At 34.8% G+C, this 22939-nt stretch overlaps 1 protein-coding gene across 4 annotated transcripts in view; it reads left to right on the top strand.

The window, feature by feature from the left end:
* The window catches only part of PHKB (phosphorylase kinase regulatory subunit beta), a 251881-nt gene that overhangs the window by 81373 nt on the left and 147569 nt on the right, over positions 1 to 22939 (top strand). For all 4 annotated transcript variants that reach the window (XM_069082551.1, XM_069082552.1, XM_069082554.1 and 1 more), the window contains 2 exons: positions 1375 to 1455; positions 17814 to 17929. In XM_069082551.1, the coding sequence (XP_068938652.1) occupies positions 1375 to 1455; positions 17814 to 17929 (197 nt within the window). The remainder of the gene's footprint in view (positions 1 to 1374; positions 1456 to 17813; positions 17930 to 22939) is intronic.

Genomic DNA, 22939 nt, shown 5'->3' with positions numbered 1-22939 from the left:
CATGAGGACCAGCCTGTCCAAATATATAATGGGTGATGGAATGTTGTGTTTGAGGAACATTTAATATTCAGCCAGGATGAAAAGGAAAGAATGGGTTGCAATTTGCAGTACCCACATTAATGAAATAAGAAATCCATTAAATTCTGTATCAGAGTTTAAAGGGATTTTCTCTGGACTCATTTGGTCATTCTTAAAAATCCATTAGAAATTGGGTTTGAAAACCCAATTTAGTTTAGAGACCATTCAAGTATTTACTTGAGTCAACCTGGGGAGTCAGTGAACAATTACTGTGTCTAGTTGTCTTCTTTTAGACTCATGAAAACTTGAGAGAATCCTTGAATTAACATTAGCTACAGGGTTAGCCTGAACCCAAGGTTCCTCAGGACAACCTGAAGAAATTCATAGTAGCCATGGTGTCTGAAAGAAATAGATGAATAGGTCGCATGCTATGATGTGCCCTGGAATGTTCTAACTTATACATTATGCAGGACCATTTGATTTGAAGGATTCCCTGCCAGAATATTCAATAAATTCTTTGTGGGTGGAACAAAAAAGGCACAAAAAGGCACAGTGAGGGCTTAGAGAACAGCAGTTCTCTCAACTTCAAGTAAATATTTTAATGTTTTTACCACTTTCACCTCTCTTTTCACCCTATACATAGATTTATGAGAATGTTATTCAGTTAAAGTATATATCATTTTGTTCATTGTTTCTTGCTGATATTCTCTGATGTTATAGCTCACCATATGATAGCATTGTTTTAATAGTCTATTAAGCTAAAATAAGAAAGCAACTCATTTGTCCATTTATATAATTTATATTATATTTTGTCCTGTTGATTAAAATTAATTTATCCCTGCAGGTAGCTACATTAATACTTTATTCATGGAGAGTCAGAAAGAACTGTTTTCTAGACATATGTCCTACTGTTTATGTCATTACTGACATGTTAATATGTCATTTACCAATAACTTTTTCATTTACATATGTACATTGCAGATAATTTGGCACCCTCTAATTGCCTATAGAATGAAACTCTAATCCTAAGCAAAAGTACTTTAATCTAGAGTTTGCAAATAAATCTTTGAAAACAAATGCTGTAGTGATAGTTTTTAATAGCATTGCTTGAAGCAGATTTCCTAATCGAATGTCACCCATCACTACAATTCTGTTATTGTTATAGTGTTATACAAGAAAGTCAAGAGTTTTTCAATGAATTAAGTCAACAGATTAATCATGATCTAGGAGGAAGGGGGCCTTTATTGCCACCATTATCTCAAAATGACTTCAAATTTTAACTTTTCACTTGCTTTCATGACACATTATCTTGGATATCTCCTCTTGACCTATTTTCATATTGTCATCTTATTTCAGATAAATACTATATCCCTATACCTTCTTTACCTTGTGGAAATGATTTCCTCAGGACTTCAGATTATCTACAACACTGATGAGGTAATATCATCTAAAATTTTACAAGAATAAAATACATTTCCTAAATGTGCCTCATTTGTTTTTTTGTTTAACTTACTTTGTATAACATCAAATTAAGTTGTTTCTTTTTTTTACATATTCATTCATCAGGAGGTATATAGCAAGAAAGTCATTATACTTTTAGAACCTAACAAGAAAAATAAGCAAAATACATAACAGGTTGTAAGATTTTATTGCTGCAAAGACTGCATTCAACATGGTCTGAAATAAAAATGTGTAACTTTGTCAAAAACTTAACAAGGATAAAAAGGATGATCACCAGATTTTTCCTTCTCTTCTTCCTCATGCTCATTGCTTTTATTGTTTGGACCTTTAAAATTAAAATGAATTTTTTTTTTAACCTTACAACTTTTTATGCCTTAAAAAATAAAAAAAATTTGGAATATACAGTATGTCCTTTCATCACATGCACTTGTTTTATATAAGTTGGCATCAAATTTATAGATTTTGACACACATTCTTTAATTCATCATGTTAAAGCAACACTTTTATGCCAGTGGATATAAGGTATAACTTTGATCAACAGTTCATTTTTCTAAAGTCTAGGCTTGACCATAGCTCACAAGCATTTAAGTTTAAACAAAAAGAATTTTTGGGGCTTTGAAATGTATTTGTCTCTGTGTCTTGGATAACCAGCTCAGCTTTTTGTGATATGTGGTATGATGTGGTATTATACTAACGTATTCCATCTCCATTTGAGGGTTTCTGAAATCCCAGAATAAGTCAGTTTCTCAGTATATCAAAATATTTATTAGAATTCATCACTCTCCATTCTCTCAAGACTTTTAGACAAGTCTTTTAGGTCCACTAGAAGTAAAAACATCTGTGAGGGTAGGAGGTGAGAATGATATTTTGCATGCTGATGAAGATGCTTAGATCTTACAGGCTTAGCTAGATATCTTCTGAAAATAGCTTTGGGGTATAACCTTTAATGAAAAAGAGAATTTCTTTAGCAAAAATTCTCCTTTCCAATCTTCAGAAGCCCATTCTTTTTTATTGGCATGTGTATTTCCTTTTTTTTAAAAAGGAAATTTTTATTGGTATCGTATTGTGTTCTTATTTTTGCTATTTGGACACCAGAAGAGTGTTTGATATTTTCCAAAAGACAAATACCAAATCCCTCTTTTTTGGTCTTTATAATATCAATATGAAGGTAAATGTTCATTACACCACATAGAGAATTAACTCTTCACAAAGATATATGCCTTCTTTTCCCCTATAAAGCCCCACAGTTAGTGCTCTGGATTAAGTGGAATGAAGACCCTGTTAGAGTTCACCATATATAAATACTAATTGATTGCTTGAGTTATTGTTTGATATTTGGCATATTTGCATTAAACACTTATTTATGCATAGAGCAGTTCCAAAAAAAGGAAAGGAAAAGAAAGAAAATAAAATAAAAGAAGTAGAAAGAAAATTCCTGTTCACTAATTTTTATTTTCATTTTTTTTTAAGCAATTGGGGTTAAGTAACTTGCTCAAGGTTACACGGCCAGTTATTTCTGGGTGTGGTGCTGAGTGTCTGAGCCCGGGATTCGATCTCCAGGTCATCTCAACACTGGAGCTGGTGCTCTTACTCGCTGAGCCACCGGGCTGCCCCTAAGCAACTGGGCTTAAGTAACTTGCTCCAAGTTACATGGCCAGGTGTTTCTGGGTGGGTGCTAACTGTCTGAGCCCGGGATTCGATCTCCAGGTCATCCTGACACTGGAGCCGTTGCTCTTACTCGCTGTGCTACCTGGCCGCCCCTGTTCACTAATTTTCAAATATCTGAAACTATAGTTTACAATCTGTTAAATCTTCTTTCAGTTTCTACCATCAATGCAATACTGATTTAACAGAAGAGGAAGAACGCTCTAATGAGAGAAGAATAATTTTAAATGGGTATTTTCTTGCATTCTCTTCTACAAATAAGTGAATACTTTGGTTGTATTCATTTCAGTGTGTTTTAGGTATTTCAGGATGTATAGGTATTAGGGTTGCAAAGATAAAAAAAAGACAAAGTCTGTCTTCAAGGAATTTGTATGTTTGTATGTATGTATATGTACATATACATCTATCTATCTGTCTATCTGTTTGTCTCACTATCTTCAAATTACTATAGTGGAAGCCAGGTATGGTGTTCTGTGAATCATGAACATTTTCCCAACAATATTTTAAGCAATGGATTCAGGGTCAGACAACTAGGATTCAAAACTCAGCTTCATCATTTATAGTTGCTACCTTGGGCAAGTGATTTAATCTTTTTTGAGGCTCGGTTTCCTCATTCATAAAATGAAGGGAGTATATTAGTTGATCATTTCAAACCCTGAAATCTCTTAAGTCAGCTTGTGTTTAAGGCATCATGGCATAGTAGAAAAAGCACTGAATTTGTAGTCCTGGTATTAATAACCTTCAGTCTGGATGATCATGTCCACTTTTCTTATACAGTGCCAATACCCAGTACATGACTGATCATAATAATGATCTTTCCTCTTGAAATATTAGATTGTCAGAAGGCAGGGTCCAAATAATTTGAAATGAGTGTTTTCTTGCATTCTCCTGAATTTCTTGCATTCTTTGCAGTCCTCTGTAGAACCAAATTATGTCCTGTGTATTCATCAAATACTTATCCAACATGTTACTGACTGCAAAATCAGGTACGCTTTGAGATTCTCCCCCTTCTCCCTCGACCTTACCCTCCTCCATCACCAGTACCTATTTTTCAAGTAGAAGCAAACCCACCACATCTTAGAAAATAGTTTCATGGGTTGCTGTCTTTAAAAGATATCACCTGGTGGTAAAACTTTTTAGTGATGAACCTCTCTCCCTGCAGCCAGTCTGGTGGTCCTTGGACAATAATCCATCAATGAACCTTCCAGAATGTGGCTCTACTGAGGCCTTCAACATGTGTTTTGTATATGTCATTAAATGTTTTAAATAAATATGCTTCTTTTTACTGTAGTTTTTCAAAGGCTTCAGGATGTTTGTGATTTAATAACTGTGGATGCTTCTATTGCTACAAATCATAATTCCCCTCCTCCTTTAATGGTTGGTTTTATTGTTTTCTGTGATCAGAGAAATTCATTCCCTTCTGGTGATAAGCATTTCTAAACTCCACTAGGTGTGTGCTTGGGATAATTTTGCCCACATTTGAAGACTTTTTTAGTTTAATACTTACCTCAGCTCAAACTCCACTGATGTCACCTTCTAGAATTAGGGTCACTTTCACACCCAGGTCAGGAGATAGACTAGCAAGTTAGTGAATCTGATACATATTCATGAGGAAAACTGTAAAGTGAAGAAGACCAGGTTCAACCCACATCTGCAATTTATCTACTTATTTTGCTTCCTTTTCATTTGGAAAGAAGCTCATATGTTGCATTAAACTTAGACCTTGTATAATGAAAACATCCTGCTCTTTAATTGATTAATGAAGGTGTCATTTACATGGGAAAGTGGGAAAGGTAATAAACTGCTTCATTGTGTTGTGAGTACAAGGATAGTAACTCCCACAGATGAATTGTCTAAATGTGAAGGAAATTAAAATATTCAGAAAAGGCCATTCCCTCTCCCCGCCCCACCAACCCCCACAAAGTTTTGGTTGGCTTTTTATAATTTTAAACTAGTATATAATGCTGTTTATTTTTTTTCCTTTTGTGTATTGTGGTATTTTTTTCTACATACAAAAGAGAAACTATTGGTTCCCTGTAGCCTACTCTCAGTATTCACAAAAAGGAGCAAAAGAAACTTTTCTAAAACATTTTAAAAAGTGAAGTTTTCCAAGGCTAATTTTGCCTCCCCGATGCCCAAAAGGTGTTTTTTTAACTTCAGACATACAACCCCCCCCAAACTGTTACTCTACTTACTTTTTGATTATTCCATGTAAAGTGATAGTGACTTGTCATTGTACCAAAGACAAAAGATGGTGCATGTATATGTGTGTCCAAAATAAAAAATTAAAGTGTTTTTGTTGTCTTTCTTATCTTGTCTGTATCCTTCACACTGAAAATTTAACTTTTTTGGAGAAATCATGGAATAGTAGAAAAAACACTGACTTTGAATGGTAGCTCTAGTATTTGTAGCTGTGTGACCATGTACAAATTCCTTTTCCCTTAATTTTCTCTCTTATTAATGGTGGAAAATAATACTAGCAATACTTACCTGTTCAGGAAGGTGCTTTATAAAGCTTAAAGTGCTATAGAAATGTGACTTGATATTATTGGGAAGGATTTTAGATAACCAGAGTAGCATACAAGGGTAGAATTTGAGCAGAAATATTCTTTTGGCAATTCAGCATGAGTGAGCTCTGCCTTAGAGGCCCATAGTAAAAGCAAACAAAAAGTAAACAATCTTATTTAGCCAGTAATGACCAGATATTTCAGCTTTTCAAGAACCTTTAATACGAATGTCCTGAATTTGGTAACATAAATGCTACTTGAAACATCATTTTTAATGATATTGTTTTGATGATATGAGGCTCAAACTTGTAGTGTCAGTGATGCAATATATCAATTGCACTTTTTTCTCTTTTGTTTTCCCAATAGATTTTCACCCTTACTTGTCAAAGTGCTGGTGTATTTAAAAATAGCTATTTTTAAAGTAGGCAATTTTAGGAGTTATTTTTTAATTTGTGCACATTATTAAGGTCATATTAGATGAAAAATGAGGACAAAGGGGAATCCTTTGCAGTTCATAATGTAAAGTTTTTTTTTAATTACAGGTTTCTGAAAATTATCAAATATCAAACAGACAAGTATTGAATATACAAAAGGAAAATTAATTGGCCATGCCAGGTATCTACTTTAAAAGTAGTATCTACTTTGGGGGCAGCCAGGTGGCTCAGAGAATAAGAGCACAGGTCCCAGTGTCAGGATAACCTGGGGATTGAATTCGGGCTCAGATACTTAGCACCACACCCAGAAATAACTGGCCATGTAAACTTGAGCAAGTTACTTAAGCCCAATTGCTTTAAAAAAAAAAAGTGTTATCTACTTTTAAAAAAATTGAGAAAAGTCAGAGACATTATCATTTTAAATTCAGTAAACTACAAATGTCCTAATTAAGGCCATCAAAAAATTCATGGCATACCACATGCCATTACTCTAGACATGAATATGCAGTTTTTACTTATAGTAGGGAATTAGCAAATGAATATTGAATGACTACATCCGTAAAGTCAGTTGCTAAAGGGTAAAAGAGTATAAATAGCCTTTATATTCACACAAAAGAGAAATTAACTAAAGATTTTTGTTCATCTATTCATTTTGCTTTTTAAGCTGAAATAAGTTATTTTGAAAGTGAAGGTTTAAAATACAAGTTTTGTTAATGGATGCCTGTGCCTTTTTTAAAATTTAAGGTAATAGTAGCTAATAACAAGAGCTAACATGTTTGTGATACTTTAAGATTTTCAAAGCTTCTTACAAATATTGTTTCATTTTATCCTCACGACAACCCTGGGAGGTAAGTGCTATTATTATCCCTATTTTGTAGTTAAGGAAAGTGAGGTTCAGAGAGATCAAATGATTTGCCAGTGTCCATGAATGTCTTGTAGGTGGATTTAAATGCAGGTCTTCCTGTCTCCAGGTCCAGCACACTTTTTATGGTACCCCTTAGATGCCTGTCTTTTTTTTTTTTTTTTAAGAATCTGTATCTCTCCTCAGTTTATCTACATTCCTTTTAAGTTGTAGTGACTAATAGAGTCATTCCTAAGGGATTTTCATAACTTACTAAGAGACACAGTAATTTTAAATGACGTCTTTTTAAAGGGTTAATTTTTACTTATAGCCCAGGAGTAAAGAAGCATAGCACTACCCTTAACTTTCTCCAATCTCTCTCTTCCTGGGTTATGACTGGCTTTTTTTTATCTTACCTACACCCACTTCAGTAGGTTGCATTGATACATCAGCAACATGGCCAGCCACAATCATGATCATGTAGCTACTGCTCAAACTTTTTTTTCACAGTCCTCTCTTAAACCCTCATGTGGAGGGGAATACACTCCTACTGTTTACCACTTTCATGCCTGAAGATCCATTAGGATGCTTCCCGTTTATATAAAATAAGTCACAGTGACACCGTTGACTTTTAGACATGAAACATATACTAAATAACAACAAAAGCAGTAATACTAACATTTACCCAATAGAAGGCAAGAGCAAGAACAATCATAGAAATCATAGAAATCTAGCAGAGGACATGAGTAGGGAATCCCAAATACTTGGGGTAACTAGTGACTGTATGGTAGGCTTTCGTATCCTTGGGTCTCCTTAGAGAAGAGTCTGCACCATTTATCACCTGCTGGGCAAAACCATTTCTCTGTTGAATAGGTGAAAATCTGTTTTACACAGCCACCCTTGTTTGGATCCTGAGAAAGTATTATGTATTTTTAGTGTCACACTGTTCCATTTAATCTGATGAGCTATCTAATACTTCAGATTTGCTCTGTGACTAAGGATTTTCTCACTTTCAAGCAAAAGGACTATGCAACCATGTTGATATATATTTTTTTGCTTTAGTATGTGACTTTGTGGTATATGGTATAGGTAATAGAGTGCTGGAGTTAGAGTCAGGAAGACCTAAGTTCAGATCCTCACTCAAACACTGTATGTAAATAATTTTCCAAACTTAGCATACTATATAAATTGGGTGGCTAGGTGGTGCAGTGAATAGAGCACTGGCCCTGGAGTCAGGAGGACTTGAGTTCAAATCTGGCCTCAGATACTTAACATTTGCTAGCCATGTGACCTTGGTCAAGTCAACCCCAATTGCCCTGCCTTCCACCTGAAAAAAAAAAAAAAGAAAAAGATACTATATAAATAAGAGTTTCTATGATGGTACTATTTTAGCATCATTTCATTTGTAAATTTTCTGGTGTTGTTTTCCTTTATTTACACATAAAAAAAAAGAAAACGAAGGAATTTCGAATTTCTAGCTTGTCCTAACTTGCTCACAAATAATTAAATTTCCTAAATTTTACTTTTTTATAGTTAGTTTTAGGAGCTCAGCTAATTAATTGTGGCATAAATCAACTTTCTTGAGTTGTTTCAAGGGCTTATATCATCTCATTTTTCTCCTGAAATTAACTTCTTGTAAGTCATAGAGATTCTTCAGAATTCTATTTTAAAGGCAGAGTAAACAGAAAAAAGTTACTTGGAGCCTTTGCAAAGTTTATTTCTAAAAATAACAATGAAGATGCCAATCTGATTGTACTGGTGCAACTGAGAAGTTATCCTGCTTCCCATTACATTAGAGCTTGGTGACACAATCCATGTTATCCAAAGCACATAGTCAGCATGGATTCTAAGGGATTCTTTAGAAGGAGTTGCCACATTACTCATTGCTACGTACTAGGAATCAAGAGCAGTCTATAGCAGTCTCATCATCTGAAATATTCTTCATTGTACCTCAAAAGCACATTTAAAAATGAATAATTTTTATAAATAATGTGTAAACTGAAATGAACCACCTAGATTCTGGATCTAGGTGGTTCAGTGGATAGAGTACTCTATCTATAGTTGGAAGACCTAAGTTCAAATCCAGCCCCAGATACTTAATATCTGTGTGACCACAGGCAAGTTTCTTAATCTCTTGTCTGTCTCATTTTCTTTATCTCTAAAAGGAGAATAATAACTAGTGCCTGCCTCCTAGACCTCCCAATGAGTATAAAATAGGATGCATTTATAAGGCACTTGGCAAACCTTGGAGCACTATGTAAATACTATTATTATTATTATTATTGTTATTAATCTTTCCCAAAGGAGAAACATGTAAAGTTAGAAAATCTCCTTTTAATCTCCCAAAGTTAATTGTTATCTCTGAAAATTATTAGCCATGGTTTATTATTTAGTAATCATTCCTTCACCCTGTAAATGAAATAATATTTTACCATATTTCAGTTATCCTAATTGAAGGCATTTGGAAGCCTATATACATAAATCAAGCAACTTCTGTTAGTCGTCTCTAAAGATATCTGTAGATATTTTTGACTGGTCAAACAGATTATACTAGGAAAGAAGATATAAGAATCATACAAATTTCCCCTTATTCTTTTGGTCAGCACTAAAGGAAATAAACCCATAATATCTAATAGCATGCTTAGTATTGAAGATTTTCAAGGGTCAATCAATCTAATAACTGGTAATTATGAACCAGGAAAGGAGGTAACATCTGGTATTTTTGACCCATTTTGGCTTTGTTGTTTTTTTTTTTTCCAAGGCTAATACTTAAGAGTTATTTCTTCTAAGGTGTAATGTCTGTAAATTATATAAGGTACTATTTGGTTGATGGTGCTACTTTTGATTAGGGCAATATTGTACAAATACTTAGATTTCTCATAGGCACTATTACTTAAGTTTTTCTACTCACAGCTTTTAAGTAATAAAATAGAACACAAACTAAATAATCATACATTTTAAATATTGCCCTTAAACACACAATTGCTATACATTTCAAAGAAACATAAACATTTAGATAAAATATACCAAGTTAGAGCATTGCATATATCTTTTTATTGTCACCAGTTTTTCTTTCCATCTTCTAAGTGTGACATGAAAAAAATTGCGTAGGTCTAAAGAAACAAAGGTATTCAAAATATGGTGCAGTGAGTGTAGTGCCAATACAATATTCATAGAGCTAATGGTGACTATGAAAATGCCAGCATAGTTCTCAATCACAAAATATAATAGACTCTCCATGTAGAAGACAGAAGCAAAATATTCAGGAACCAGAAATATAAATCCCAATACTAGGAAACTGAATCCATCAAAGCAATAAAGAAGTTAATAAATCATAATACAGCAGGGAGGGACACCATCCTTTAGCCTTCCCACAAACAAATGCTCACAAGCCTAGCTGTCACCTTGGGTGCATCCTCTCTTCCCTCCAACTCTTAACTGCTCTGACTCCTAACTTCCTGTGGGCTCTTCAGCAAAATCCTCCCATCACGGACTCCATGTGATTACATTTGGCCTTTTAGGGGCCAGGGAAGGTCTTCAAATTACCATTACAGTGAGAGAAATAGTTTATAAGACTACTGGCACTACAGGAAAAGAGCTTATATTAAAATGTAATTTAAGTGATTTAAGCTGGAGGAAATAAACATCAAAATAATATACTAAGAGACATGATGGGATGTTCAGTGGCAGACCCTCTATGATTAGGATTGATGCATAGTCTTGAAAAATCTAGGTAGGTCCTGTTACTAATATAATGTTTTAATTATTTTTATTGAATTTGAGAGCTTATACATATAATTAACCCAAGTGGCACTATATATAACATGCAGACATCAAAACCTTAGAAGAACTATGTATAGCCTCTGATATTGCTATAATGATGCTAACCTTAAATATTTAAAACTAAAGAATCACTTGAATAGAATATCTAATTTCTTGAGTTTATTTTGATTCTCTGTAGTCTTATGTTTTTTGCAAATATTCCATTCTGCTTTTGGGAATCAGATAAATATATATACATCTTAACAATAGGAATTTACTTCTTTTTCTCTGATTCTTATTTGAAATATTTGGGAAGGGTATGTGTGTGTGTGTGTCTGTCTGGGTCTCTGTGTATGTGTATATGTTTTAGGGAAGGCACTGGGCTGCAGAGTGTTAAAGTAAGGCCTTTGAATATGGGCAGATGCTTGTCATCTGGCGCTAAAAGCTGAACTGTTCAGGATACAATTTCTAGAAACCATTTCACAACCCAAAGTGTTGCAAATTTCTTTCAGTATTCATTATTTGGAAACTTTCAGAGTATTACAGTGAACTTCTTTTTCCTATCAAAGTACTTTTATAGCAATCATATTCTTCAAAGTCTGAATAGAATAGATGGGGCAAAGTGATGAGAGGTATGATCATATCAGTGTAGGATTGAGGTAGATCATAGCTAGAAGAATTAAAGAGGTTGAGGAACTGTGAAACTGAGGTGTTCAAAGGTAACAGTGACTATGTTGGAGGAAATAACTCGGGTACTAGAATTGTTGGTGGGGAGGAAGCAAGAGTGATTTAGAAATCCATAGATGACAATGACAAGAATCTGGCGAGGATGGAGTGAATTTTAAAGGAGAAAAGAGGTGGTTGCTATGATGATATCTGAAATGTGAGTGGAGGCTGAGTATGCCAACTCCTCTTCCTTGCCTTTTGTGTCAGGAGTTGAGAGAGAAGCAGTAGCTAGTCTTGGAGAGGAATATAAATTAAGTAACTTGAAGAGAATGTTCCATTTCAGCACGCCAGAGGATGGAGGAAATGTGAGAGGAAGACGTCTAGTGGGAGAGGAAGTTGTTTAACATTTAAAGTATGGTTCCAGAGTATTTAGTAGGAAGTGAAGGCTAGATTTGAGTTTGGGGGTGAGGGTAGCATCCATTGCCCTGATGCTGTGATGATCTTGGGCATTCTACATGGCAGAGATCTCCAGGTCAGGTGGTATATGTAGGGATAACCTGTAACAGTGGAAAGGTGACCTCAGAAGAAAGGCATTATGGTGCAGAACCATAGGAGAGGAACTCTTTTTCAGGGTTGGGAACACATCCCTAGCTGTTCAGGGACAGTTTCAACTCTGAAGTATATGAAAGCATTTTAAGCTTACACAAGAAAGATAGGATTCTAAGAGATTCAGCAAGCCACAGTGGTCACGCCATAATAGCAAAACTAAAATAAAATTTTCTGAAAACTCTAGTTTGGTGAAGGTGATACCTGAATAATGTAAATTCACCTCCTTTAGAAACAATGGGAGGAAAAGAAACCATAATATCAGTAATTAAACTCTATAATAACATCACTCCTTAATTGCTACTTTTACATTTGATAACCCTAAGAATCTAGTACATTAATCAGATATATGCTTGGGGAATAATTTCTCTGTTTGTAGTGAAATAACCTTCACCTGAATGCAGTTGAACATTTTTTCAGTAGATGTTCCTATTACAGGGATTTACTCTAAGCTGAGATGTTACAGTGGCTATTTTATTGTGAAACACAGCTATGAAGTTTTAGTGACAGCTTGGGTTTTAAAGTCCCTCCAGCTCTTCATTGCCTAATTTAACTCTATGCCCCTGTGATATACAAGTTTTGTTAGCATTTTCTGCTGCTAAATCTTGAAAGTGTTGATGAATAAAATCATTTAGGAGTACAACCACATGTAAGGAATGCAACATTTACTTGAAATTGCCTATTGTATATAAAAAATAATCCTAGTAGGACAGCAAAATGCCTTCTTTGTAAAACAGAATTTATTGGTGGTTGTCAAGATGAGAATACTAGGGAATTAAAATATGTTGGCCTTAGTAGCTATAAAGCCTTTTGTTGTGGCATTCTCAAACATGTGGCATAGGTAGCTTATGAATTATAAAAATGTTTTCAGAATTATTGCCAAACTAACATGTATATATGGAAAGCTGAGTAGCAAACTCTAAAGGTAATATGAATTTAGATCAGTAGATTAATAACATATTTCCCTCTTCTCTAATTAACCTATGCTTGAGCATAAACAGCTATTTGCAGTTCCTGATGTGACAGAAAAGATTGTTTACCAGTAGCCCAAGTCACCTATTTTTAAATTCTCAGTCTTTACTCAGCAGTATCAAAGCAATCTGAACATGGCCCTATATTGGCTTCAGTTTCTCAAATGTCATGTGAGCTCGATACTGATTGCAGATAAGATAGAAACACTAAATTTAGCATCTTGAAGTCTCTTCTACTAATAGCATACTCTTCAGATAGTTTTTTTTTTCTTTTTTGGGAAAGTTCTGATACCTCACAGGTCTCCTTGACTGGAAGTCTTAAAAGGACATATTTAAGTGTTGCTACATGGTGTGACAAATTGACCTGGCTTGCTTAAAAATCTTAAAAAGTTTTTAGTGAATATAGATAGTTTGAGATTTTCTGCAGTCTACTGACCTTTGAAAAAGAGATTATTTTGCAGATGTTTGGAATATTCTTGATTTGACAAAGTTGGTAGGCTATTTCAGGACAATTATAATAGGTCTACATACCTTTCTTTTTTTTCCTGGAGACCCCTTTTGGTTAAAGTTCCTTAGAGTTGGACATATTTGCTCTTGTCAACTGTGTGATGTAGTGGTTATGATAGAATTATATAATCTGAGGAGAAATTCTTTGAAGACTTTCCAAGGAAAATAGGATACAAGATAGCTTTGAAAATGTCTCTGATTTAAAAAAAAAAAATCCTCATCTTAGTCCAAGAAGTAGTTAAAAAGATATCATCAAGGTAGCATATGATTAGAAAAGGAGGTGGGACAAACAGATGATTCATGGGCTTCACTGTTGTATTAGAAATATTTAAAAAAAAATAAACCTAGAAGACAACCTCTAGCACATAGGATAGATCTTCCATGATAAATGAATGGAAGACATGAAAAACAATCACAGAAATGAGAAAGTTTGTATGGGCTATGATCTATATTGGTGGCAGGAACATTACAGCAGGGACATATTTTAGAGTTTAAACAAAATGTTGTCATTTCATAGAACTAGGAAAGAATTTCATAGAACATAGGATATATTTAGGACAGCTAAGTGGCACAGTAGATAGAGCACCAGGGTGAAGTCAGGAAGGTCTGAGTTTAAATCTGGCCTTGCTAGCTGTGAGACCCTGGGCAAGTCACCTAACCCTTTTGGCTCAGTTTTCTCATCTGTAAAATGAGCTGGAGAAAGAAACAGCAAACCACTCCTGTATCTTTGTTAAGAAAGCCCCAAATAGGATCATGAAGAGTTGGATACAACTGAAAGGATAGGATGACAAGAAAATGATGGATTTAGAACTAAAAGGGACCTTCTCATCCAACTCCCTTGTTTTATAGATGAAGAAACTGAAACCCAAAGAAGATAAGTGACTCACCATGAGTGACACAGCTAATAAGTATCTGAGGCAGAATTTGAACCCAGGTGTTCTAGACTCCAAGTTCATTGCCCTATCCCCTACTCCATGCTACCTCCCTTTAAGTGTTACCTATAATAGCAAACATAATCAATATTTAATAAATATGCACTGTGTGCAAGGTCCTAAAAATACAAAGATTTAAAAAAAAATTTGGTCTAAGAATCTAGAGGAGAAGTGGCATTTACATAGATAATTATAATATAAGATATTGCACCAGCAGAGAAGAAATCCAGGCAAAATGTTCTTGGAAAGTATGAGGAGAAAATATTTTCCCTTGTGGGTATTCGGGAAATCTTTATGGAGGAGACAGCACCTGAACTGAGCCCTGAAGGAAGGGAAAGATTTTTATCATTTTAATGGAGTTGAAAAGAAGTGAATCCCAAGCAAGAAGAATGGTCTTTTTAAAACCCTAGAGATGGGGAATTTCCCAAGCTTTAAATATAAAAACTCATAGTTGTGTCTGATTAGAATATACTGCATATAAACAGGAGCAATAGGAAATAAACCTAGAATGGTAGTTGCAACAGTCAGATTCTGGAGAGTTTTAAATGTAAAACTAATAAATAAATTTAAATACTAGACTAATACGACAAAATTTTGTATTTCATACTTTAGAGATCCATCAAGGGCACTGAACAGGGAAGTGGAGTGGTTGGATCTGTGCATTCAAAAGATGTAGATATGGGAAGTAGGGTAGTGACAGTATGACTGGAGGGAATGAAATATAAGATGTATAGAAGTAGGATTGGACTATGAGTTTTGGATGTCCAGTGGCATTCTGCAAGCAATTAAAGGTAAGAGTGATAAGGGAAAAGAAAGAGTAAGAGGTCACTCTTAAGGTTTTGAACCTGGGTGACTAGGAAGATAATGGTACCACCCCAGAAATAATTGGCTAGCATTTATTAAGCACTTCATATATGTCAAGAACTGTGCTAAATGCAGGGGATTTTTTTTTGTTTTTTTGCTTTTTGGAAAGGGGGAGGCTGGGCAATTGGGGTTAAGTGACTTGCCCAAGGTCACGTGGCTAGTAAATGTTAAGTGTCTGAAGCCGGATTTGAACTCAGATCCTCCTGACTCCAGGGCTGGTGCTCTATTCACTGCACCACCTAGACACCCCTGTATTAGTATTCTTAATACAAGAAGGCAAATTTGACCTCATAGTATCACCAAGTCTTGAGGGGGTGGAATCTGTGACTAGAATAAGCCTTTTATTCCTGAACAACTATATGGATTAAAAGGGGAGAAGAAATTGTATATTAAGAAGAAATATTTTGTGAGGAATTCCAGGAGTTGATTGGTATGAAGGAAAATCACATGGAAAGTATGTGGGTAAAGGTCAATGGAGCCAGAAACACAAGTCATAATGTCATTGGAATATAGTATATGCTACCTGGAGAGAAAGAAAAAAAAATTAGAAGAGGAGTTAAAGAAATGGATTGCTGGTACGAGGTAAGATGGAGGAAATAGAGAGAACTTCAGTTATCTGGGCATTTGCTTCGCAAAGCAATTAATAATTTCTTTACTTTCCTCAATGATCATTTTATCCTTCATAAAATGTGGGACTAAATAAGGAAATATTCTTTTGTAGATCTGATTCTCATTTTAAAGGAAGAACTGGTTGCTAGAGTGGAAATGATGAGTTCCTTATGGGAATGTGATTATTGTGCCTTAGAATTTTAGGTAAAGAGTGACAAGATTAGGGGTGGCTAGGTGGCGCAGTGAGTAAGAGTGCAGGCCCTGGAATCGGGAGGACCCGGGATTGGTTCCAGCCTCAGATACTCAACAGCCACACAAAAAAGAACTGGCCATGCAACCTTGGGCAAGTTACTTAACCCCAGTTGCTTTGACAAAAAAAAAAAAAAAATGACAAGATTAGCTTATAGAATAGTCAGAAGTTATGTCTTGGCTTTGAGAAGAATAGATATCTAAGAGTAGAAAGACTAAGCTGAATTCTGTACAGTAATATACTAAAGAGTAAGTCAATCCAGAAGAGATTAGAAAATTTTCAAGAACAAAATTCTGAAGACATGGAGAGAAATTCTGACTGTGGAGGAAATGGAAAGTTACCCAAAGAGAACAAAGGGGATAAAAGAGGACAATTAACCAAGGTAAAAAAAAAAATAGCCCAAGAACACAGCAACATGTACAGAAGTAAATAAGGAAAAATTATAAGAAGATTAATATACCACTCTTGAGTAGACCTGTAAGAATAATATCGGGTATGCTAAAGTCCTGAATGACCTTAGACTTGTATGAAAAATTAAGGACAATAAAAATTAATGTATGTGCATTTAAGCTAGCCCAGGGTAAAATGGAAGATCAAAGAAGTAAAAGAACTACCCCTTAAACATGTAGAAAAGGTAATACATAAGATAATTTAGGGAGGTAGAAAGTACCCAGCTGCCTTAATGTTTAAGTTGCCAAATCTAGAAGAATTACAGGTTAATGAAAAATTCAGTAGCTGCAATTGACGAAGAACTGTTAGTGATTTTTGAAAGGTCATGGAGAATAAGAGAGATAAAACAGGATTGAAAAAAGACAAATATCTTGATTCTCTTTTACTATCGATGGAGAGATGCACGTTAAATGTTTATATAGTTAGTATTTGGAGCTGATTGAATGGTTAACTTCCAGAAGTCGGCAAGAAGCATTTGTTAACACTTTGTGCCAACCATTGTAATAAATCATTAACTGTTTGATATTAATGTTAATGCCCTTAACTTCTCAAGTACAAGATGGGAATAATTAGCAGTACATGTGAAAAAATATTTAGGTGTTTTCGTGAACTAGAATCTTAAGTGGTGACCAAAAAGTTAACAGTCTTAGGCTGCTGCTGCTACCTCCTTCTCCCTCTTCTCCTCCTTTTTTCCTTCTTTCTTCTTTCTTCCTTCTCCTTTTCCTTCTTCATGTTTCAGAGGGGGGATTTGAACTTAGGTCTGTATTAACAGGTGTATGAACAGAACTAGGGAGGTAATATTTCTATGTATCTGGCATAGTCAGATCATACTTGGAATGTCGCTTTTTATTCTGGGTATCTCATTTAATGAAAAAAGGTTGATAAGCTAAAGAAGAACCAGGATGGTGGAGCGTCTTGAGATTTAGGGGTCTTTCACTTTGATACAGCTTTAGCTATTTGGAAGTATTTTTCTAATATCATGTGAAAATCTGCTTCTTTGCCACTTTTTGCTTCTTGTTCCTAGTTTTGTTTACTAAGGTTCTTCCATGCTTTTAGGAAACTTATTCATGTAGATGCTCACATTTTGCTTTGGTATTGTCAGATGTGACAGTTATATACTAATATGATTATCAACAAGAATTCTTAAATTTAGAACAGTCACTGAAATATTAGTACAAATCTGAGACCTATATTAAAAATGTAATTTGGAGCAAGTATATTTTTAGGTTTGCCAAATGATCTTTGAATTTTTCTTTTCTTTTTTTCTTAGGTTGCATTCATTCAAAACCTGGTATTTTGTGTAGAAAGAGTCTACCGTGTACCTGACTTTGGTGTCTGGGAAAGAGGAAGCAAATACAATAATGGTAGTACAGAGCTCCATTCGAGGTAATTTTCAGAGTTCTAAGTGCTGTTTGATTTAAATGTGCAGAATTTGAATATGAATAGGAAATCAAAAGAGTACATCAGAATAGTTTCTATGGTAATTTTCCAACTCATTTTTATATACATAATGAAGATGAAATTCACTTAAAATTAAAGCAAGTGTACCAGATTAACTGTTCTGGTAGCTGAATTCACTGTCTTCAAACAGATTCAGCAAGGAAACTGGAATTTTCCCCATCTTAGCTTATAGAATTCAATCTTCACAGTTGATGCAGCATCTGAACTTTCTGTTGAATTCTTTCAATTGCCCTCACTCCCCTTTGAAATAGCATCCTTTGAAAGTCTAGGTATGTCATATCCTAGAAACAAACTACAAAGGACTTTATATTCCCTCTCATATTTAATGCTAAATATTTAGTGTTAACTCATATTTAATACTAAATATCATTATGGGGAGGCTAAATAGTGTAATAGAAAAAAAAACTCAGGAAATATCGAGTCAGAAGACCTGGTTCAAGTCCTGACCCTACAACAGCTACATTGGATAAATGATTTCACTTCCTTACCCTCATTTTTCTTATCTGTTTAAAAAAGAAAGGGATTTTTGGGTCATATGACCAATAAGATGGAGGATTGGAACTTTTTTTCAAGGCCCCAATAACTCAGAAATCCCCTTTAAGAATAATTACACCAGAGTTAGAACAATTAGAACCAAATCCATAGACATGAAAGCAAGAAGCCCATAAAGGTAAGAGCCTTATGAATTACCATGCTAATCTGTAAAACACTAAAATCCCTCTCTCAACAGCTTCTGTATTCTGAGAGGATGCACAAAGCAACCTACTGGCTTGGGTTTTAGTACCTACACAATGTTTCTCCTTGTGTGGCAGAGACTGATGGAACTTCTTTCCCTTTACCCTGTTGTAACTAGCAGAAGACATTGTCTCTGCCCAGCTACATGGGGAAGGATTGGGTGATCCCATGGGTTAGGAAACCCTAAGGCTGCAAGGAATCTGCTCAGAACACTGACCTTGCTTTGCCCTTACCACACAAAAAACAGTAATCACTTACCCATCTCAGGCAAAAAGAAGAAAGAATAGGAGGGAGGGAGGGATGGACATGGGCAGGGAGTTAGCATACATACCTGCACTTGGTCTCAAGAAAAGGCAAATGAAATCCACCTGGAACCAGTTCTTTAAGAAGAGACCAAAGCCAGTGGACTCCCAATGTGAGAGGAGACGGAGTCTAGCCCTGTGGGTATATACCCACTATCAAAGGGAGAGGAGTCAGAAAGTGAGTAATGGGAATATAAGGAAAAAAAGGCTAAAATCATGAACTATTTCAAGAAGAAAATTCAATAAAACAAACTGAACACAAGCAGATAAAGTGATGGAGAACATACTAAAATTACAAGAGCTTTCTGTGGCAAACATGGTAAAGAAAGACTAGAGTCAGCCTGAGGAGGAATTAAGACACAGCTGGCCTGGATGTCTTTCATAAAATAGAGCCAATCAGGGGAAGAAGCCATAGGGCAGAGGCTACTTACAGTGTGAGAAGTCCAAGAGACTTCTCAGAAGAAGGTATATAGTATAATATTCCACATAAGAGAATGGAATAATAAATTCTGAAAAGCAAAGGATACTTTGATCTATCAGGTTAGTATCAGTAAAAGATACTATCTATCTCAAGATAGAACCCAAACTCATATACCCACTAAACATGAGCTTAATGATCAATGAAAAAGGATGGAATTTCAATAAAAAAGGCATTTATCCTCCCCCCCTCAAAAAAAGATGAGCAGAATATTTTACTTACAATCACTTAAACAACCAAAATGAAAGAAAGGTAAAGAAAAATAACTACAGAAGAAAGAATAAGTAGTGAAGTAAGTAGCCTCATTTCTAGAGGATGTTTTTTTTAAGAGAAAGACTGTAGGGTTAAAAAAAAAAACAAAAATAAATGAAGGACCATTGAGAAATTTTATTTCTAAAATACCCAGGGGGTTTTGGGGGGATGAAAGGGGAATTTAAAGAACTAGAGATCAAGTATCAAACCTTAAGTATCAACCATGAACTAAACCTTACAATTTACCTATAGAGAAAGAATCGATGTATTTTTTGGTGCCAAATTGCAGAATGGGAGGGACGGTATATATATATGATGAGAGATTGATCACAGAGAGGAATGTGTTATATATCTTAAGCAAATCAATGGATGAACAATAAAGTGAAGATAGAAGTCCTCTAGTCTCAGCAAGAAGAGGGGATAAAGGAGAATGAGAAGTGGCAAAATGGAGGGGAAGAAATGGTGGGGTAGGGGAGTTTCAACTCTATGTGGAGAGGGGCTTCAACTGATGAACCCTTCCATCGAGCAAGAAATATATGTTTGTAATAAGAAATAGTGGTCTTATAGTGGATTTTATCTGAGGAGATTTGGTGCACAGCCAGATTACTTTCTCTGAAAAAAAAATTGTTCCCCCATGGACACCATGTAGCCTTAGAAAAAGTGAAATCAGAGTTCTTGGGGAAAACAGTACTCAGAAGCATGAGAGAACATGGATCTAAGGGGAAAATTGCATGGTATTGATCATTGGAAGGACATCTGGAAGAAATATACCTCATGGTTGTGGACACAAGGTAGTATCTGCTGTGGGATATATTTCTATCCACAATCTTTTTTTTTTTTTTCCCATTCAGGTACTGAAAGATTGAGGCACAGCATAGAAGAGGATATGATGAGGCAAGGCATATATGACTAAGGCAAGGAGGCTAGGTGACAAGAGGCAGATAGAGGGTACTATGAATAAAACTTTGAACTTGGGGTAGAGAATACCTGAGTTCAAATTCATCTAACCTCAGACACTTACTATTTGTATAATCCTGGGCAAGTCACTTATCTTCTTACTGCCTTCCTTTCTTCATCTGTAAAATGGAGATAATACCACCTACCTCCAGTGTTATTATGAAGATAAAATGAGCTAACATTTGTAAAGCACCTTGCAAATATAAAAGTGCTATATAAATAGTAGCAATTATTATAGTTAATAACATAAATTGGTCAGAAGAGAACTCACTCAGTAGTTTAAAAGTTTTAAATTCTAGGAAGAACACAGAGTCTCAAGATGAAATAAATAAGGATATAAATCATGAATGAAAAAAAATTAAAATTCAGAATAGACAGAAAGGGAAGTGAATTAATGAAAGAAAAAAGTAAAGAAATCTTTAGAAAAATGCAGCAAAAAGTTCTTGTCATAAGAAACAAATCCAACCAAAAAAATTGACAGAGAGAAAAGCAGAGAACACTGAGATAACTGCTTAACTGAGAGGGCAAAAATAGGATGAATTATATAACAAAATAAAATAAAAATAAATTAACAAGTTAAGTATAACTCATTATTAGGAAAAGAGTTAACAAATAGGAAAGAGGGAAAGAAAGTAAAGAGGGAAAAGGAGCCTTTGGAAATAGGGTTACATTAAATTAAACAAAAGTAATTTTGGAGACAGCACTGACTTAAAAGAGGAAGAAAAAAAAGAAATACTAATTAAAAGACAATAGGATTTGGCACAAATGAAGGGAAATATAAACCTAACTCAATTTTAAATATGAATAGAATAAATACATCGTAAAATCAAAGTGACACATTGACTATGAAAAGAAAACCTATGAACTGTTGCTTACAATGACATCTAATAAGCAAAGATATATGTAGAATACACATGAGACTTGAACAAATTTATTATGCATCATGAATTTTAAAAATTCCAAAATTTTAACCATATTATCAGAATCAAAAATAAAAATTTACAATATAAACAGATAAAGAAAGAAATGACATGTTTAAAAGAATCTTATACTCTGAAGCAGAATAAATATTAAATTTATGTTGCAAATGGCCTAGCATATAAATTCATAACAGAAAAAAATAACCAAATTGCATAATGACATCATACATGGTTACCTAATAATGGTAGGCAATCATATTAGTCCTATCTCGGAATTTGACAAATCTCATCAAGGTAAACAAAAGAAAAATATTGAATTGAACAAATTGTTACAGATATTGGAGCTAAAAGACTTAATGGTACATTCTGAAAACATAAGGAATATATGTGCTTCTCTATACTACATGGTAGTTTTGCAAAAATTATCTGTTTTGGAGGCATAGAGAAATTGTGAATAAATGTAAAAAGGCAGAAATACTTTGCATTTTTTTTTATCTATAAGCAATCAGAAATCATTGAACTTAGTCTAGTGCTCAATAAATCCATAAAACAAGGTTACTTAAGATAGAGTTTTTTCTTAGGGAATCTTGAAACTAAACTGGTAGAAATTAAAATTAGACCAACATCTTATACTGTAGCCTACAATAAATTTAAAATAGATATGTGACTTGAATATTAAAAATCATATCATAAAAAAGATAGAAGGGCAGCCAGCTACCACTTTCATAGTTGTAGGAAGATAATTTTTTTTTAAAGCAATCAGGGTTAAGTAACTTGCTCAAGGTTACACAGCCAGTTATTATTTTTGTGTGGGTGCCGAGTATCTGAGGCCGGAACCAATTCCAGGGCTCCCGATGCTGGGGCCGGCACTCTTACTCATTGTGCCACCTGGCCACCCCTAAAGCAATTGGGTGTAAGTAACTTGCTCAAGGTTACACAACCAGTTATTTTGTGTGGATGTTAAGTATCTGAGCCTGGAACCGATCCCAGGTCTCCCGACTCTGGGGCCGGCACTCTTACTCACTGCGTCTCCTGGCTGCCCCAGGAAGATAAATTCTTAACCAACATGGAATTACAAAAGATAGAATAGTCTAACTTGATTACATGAAATTGAAAAGCTTTTGCGTTAAGAAAATTAATGCATCTCAGATAACAAAGGAAATAATCAAGTAAGAGAAAAATCTTTATTTTAAATCTCTCAGTTCAGGTTCTGGTATCCAAGACAGGTTAGACAACTAACAAGACCAAAAGCCATGTACCAAAAGAGAGGTGGCTCTCAAAAGAATTAAAA

The sequence above is a fragment of the Petaurus breviceps genome, unplaced genomic scaffold (assembly GCF_028583685.1).
Source record: "Petaurus breviceps papuanus isolate PSGF00001 unplaced genomic scaffold, PetGlider_PUasm1.0 171, whole genome shotgun sequence".
Taxonomy (NCBI): Eukaryota; Metazoa; Chordata; class Mammalia; order Diprotodontia; family Petauridae; genus Petaurus; species Petaurus breviceps.
This window is presented reverse-complemented; position numbering and strand designations above follow the sequence as displayed.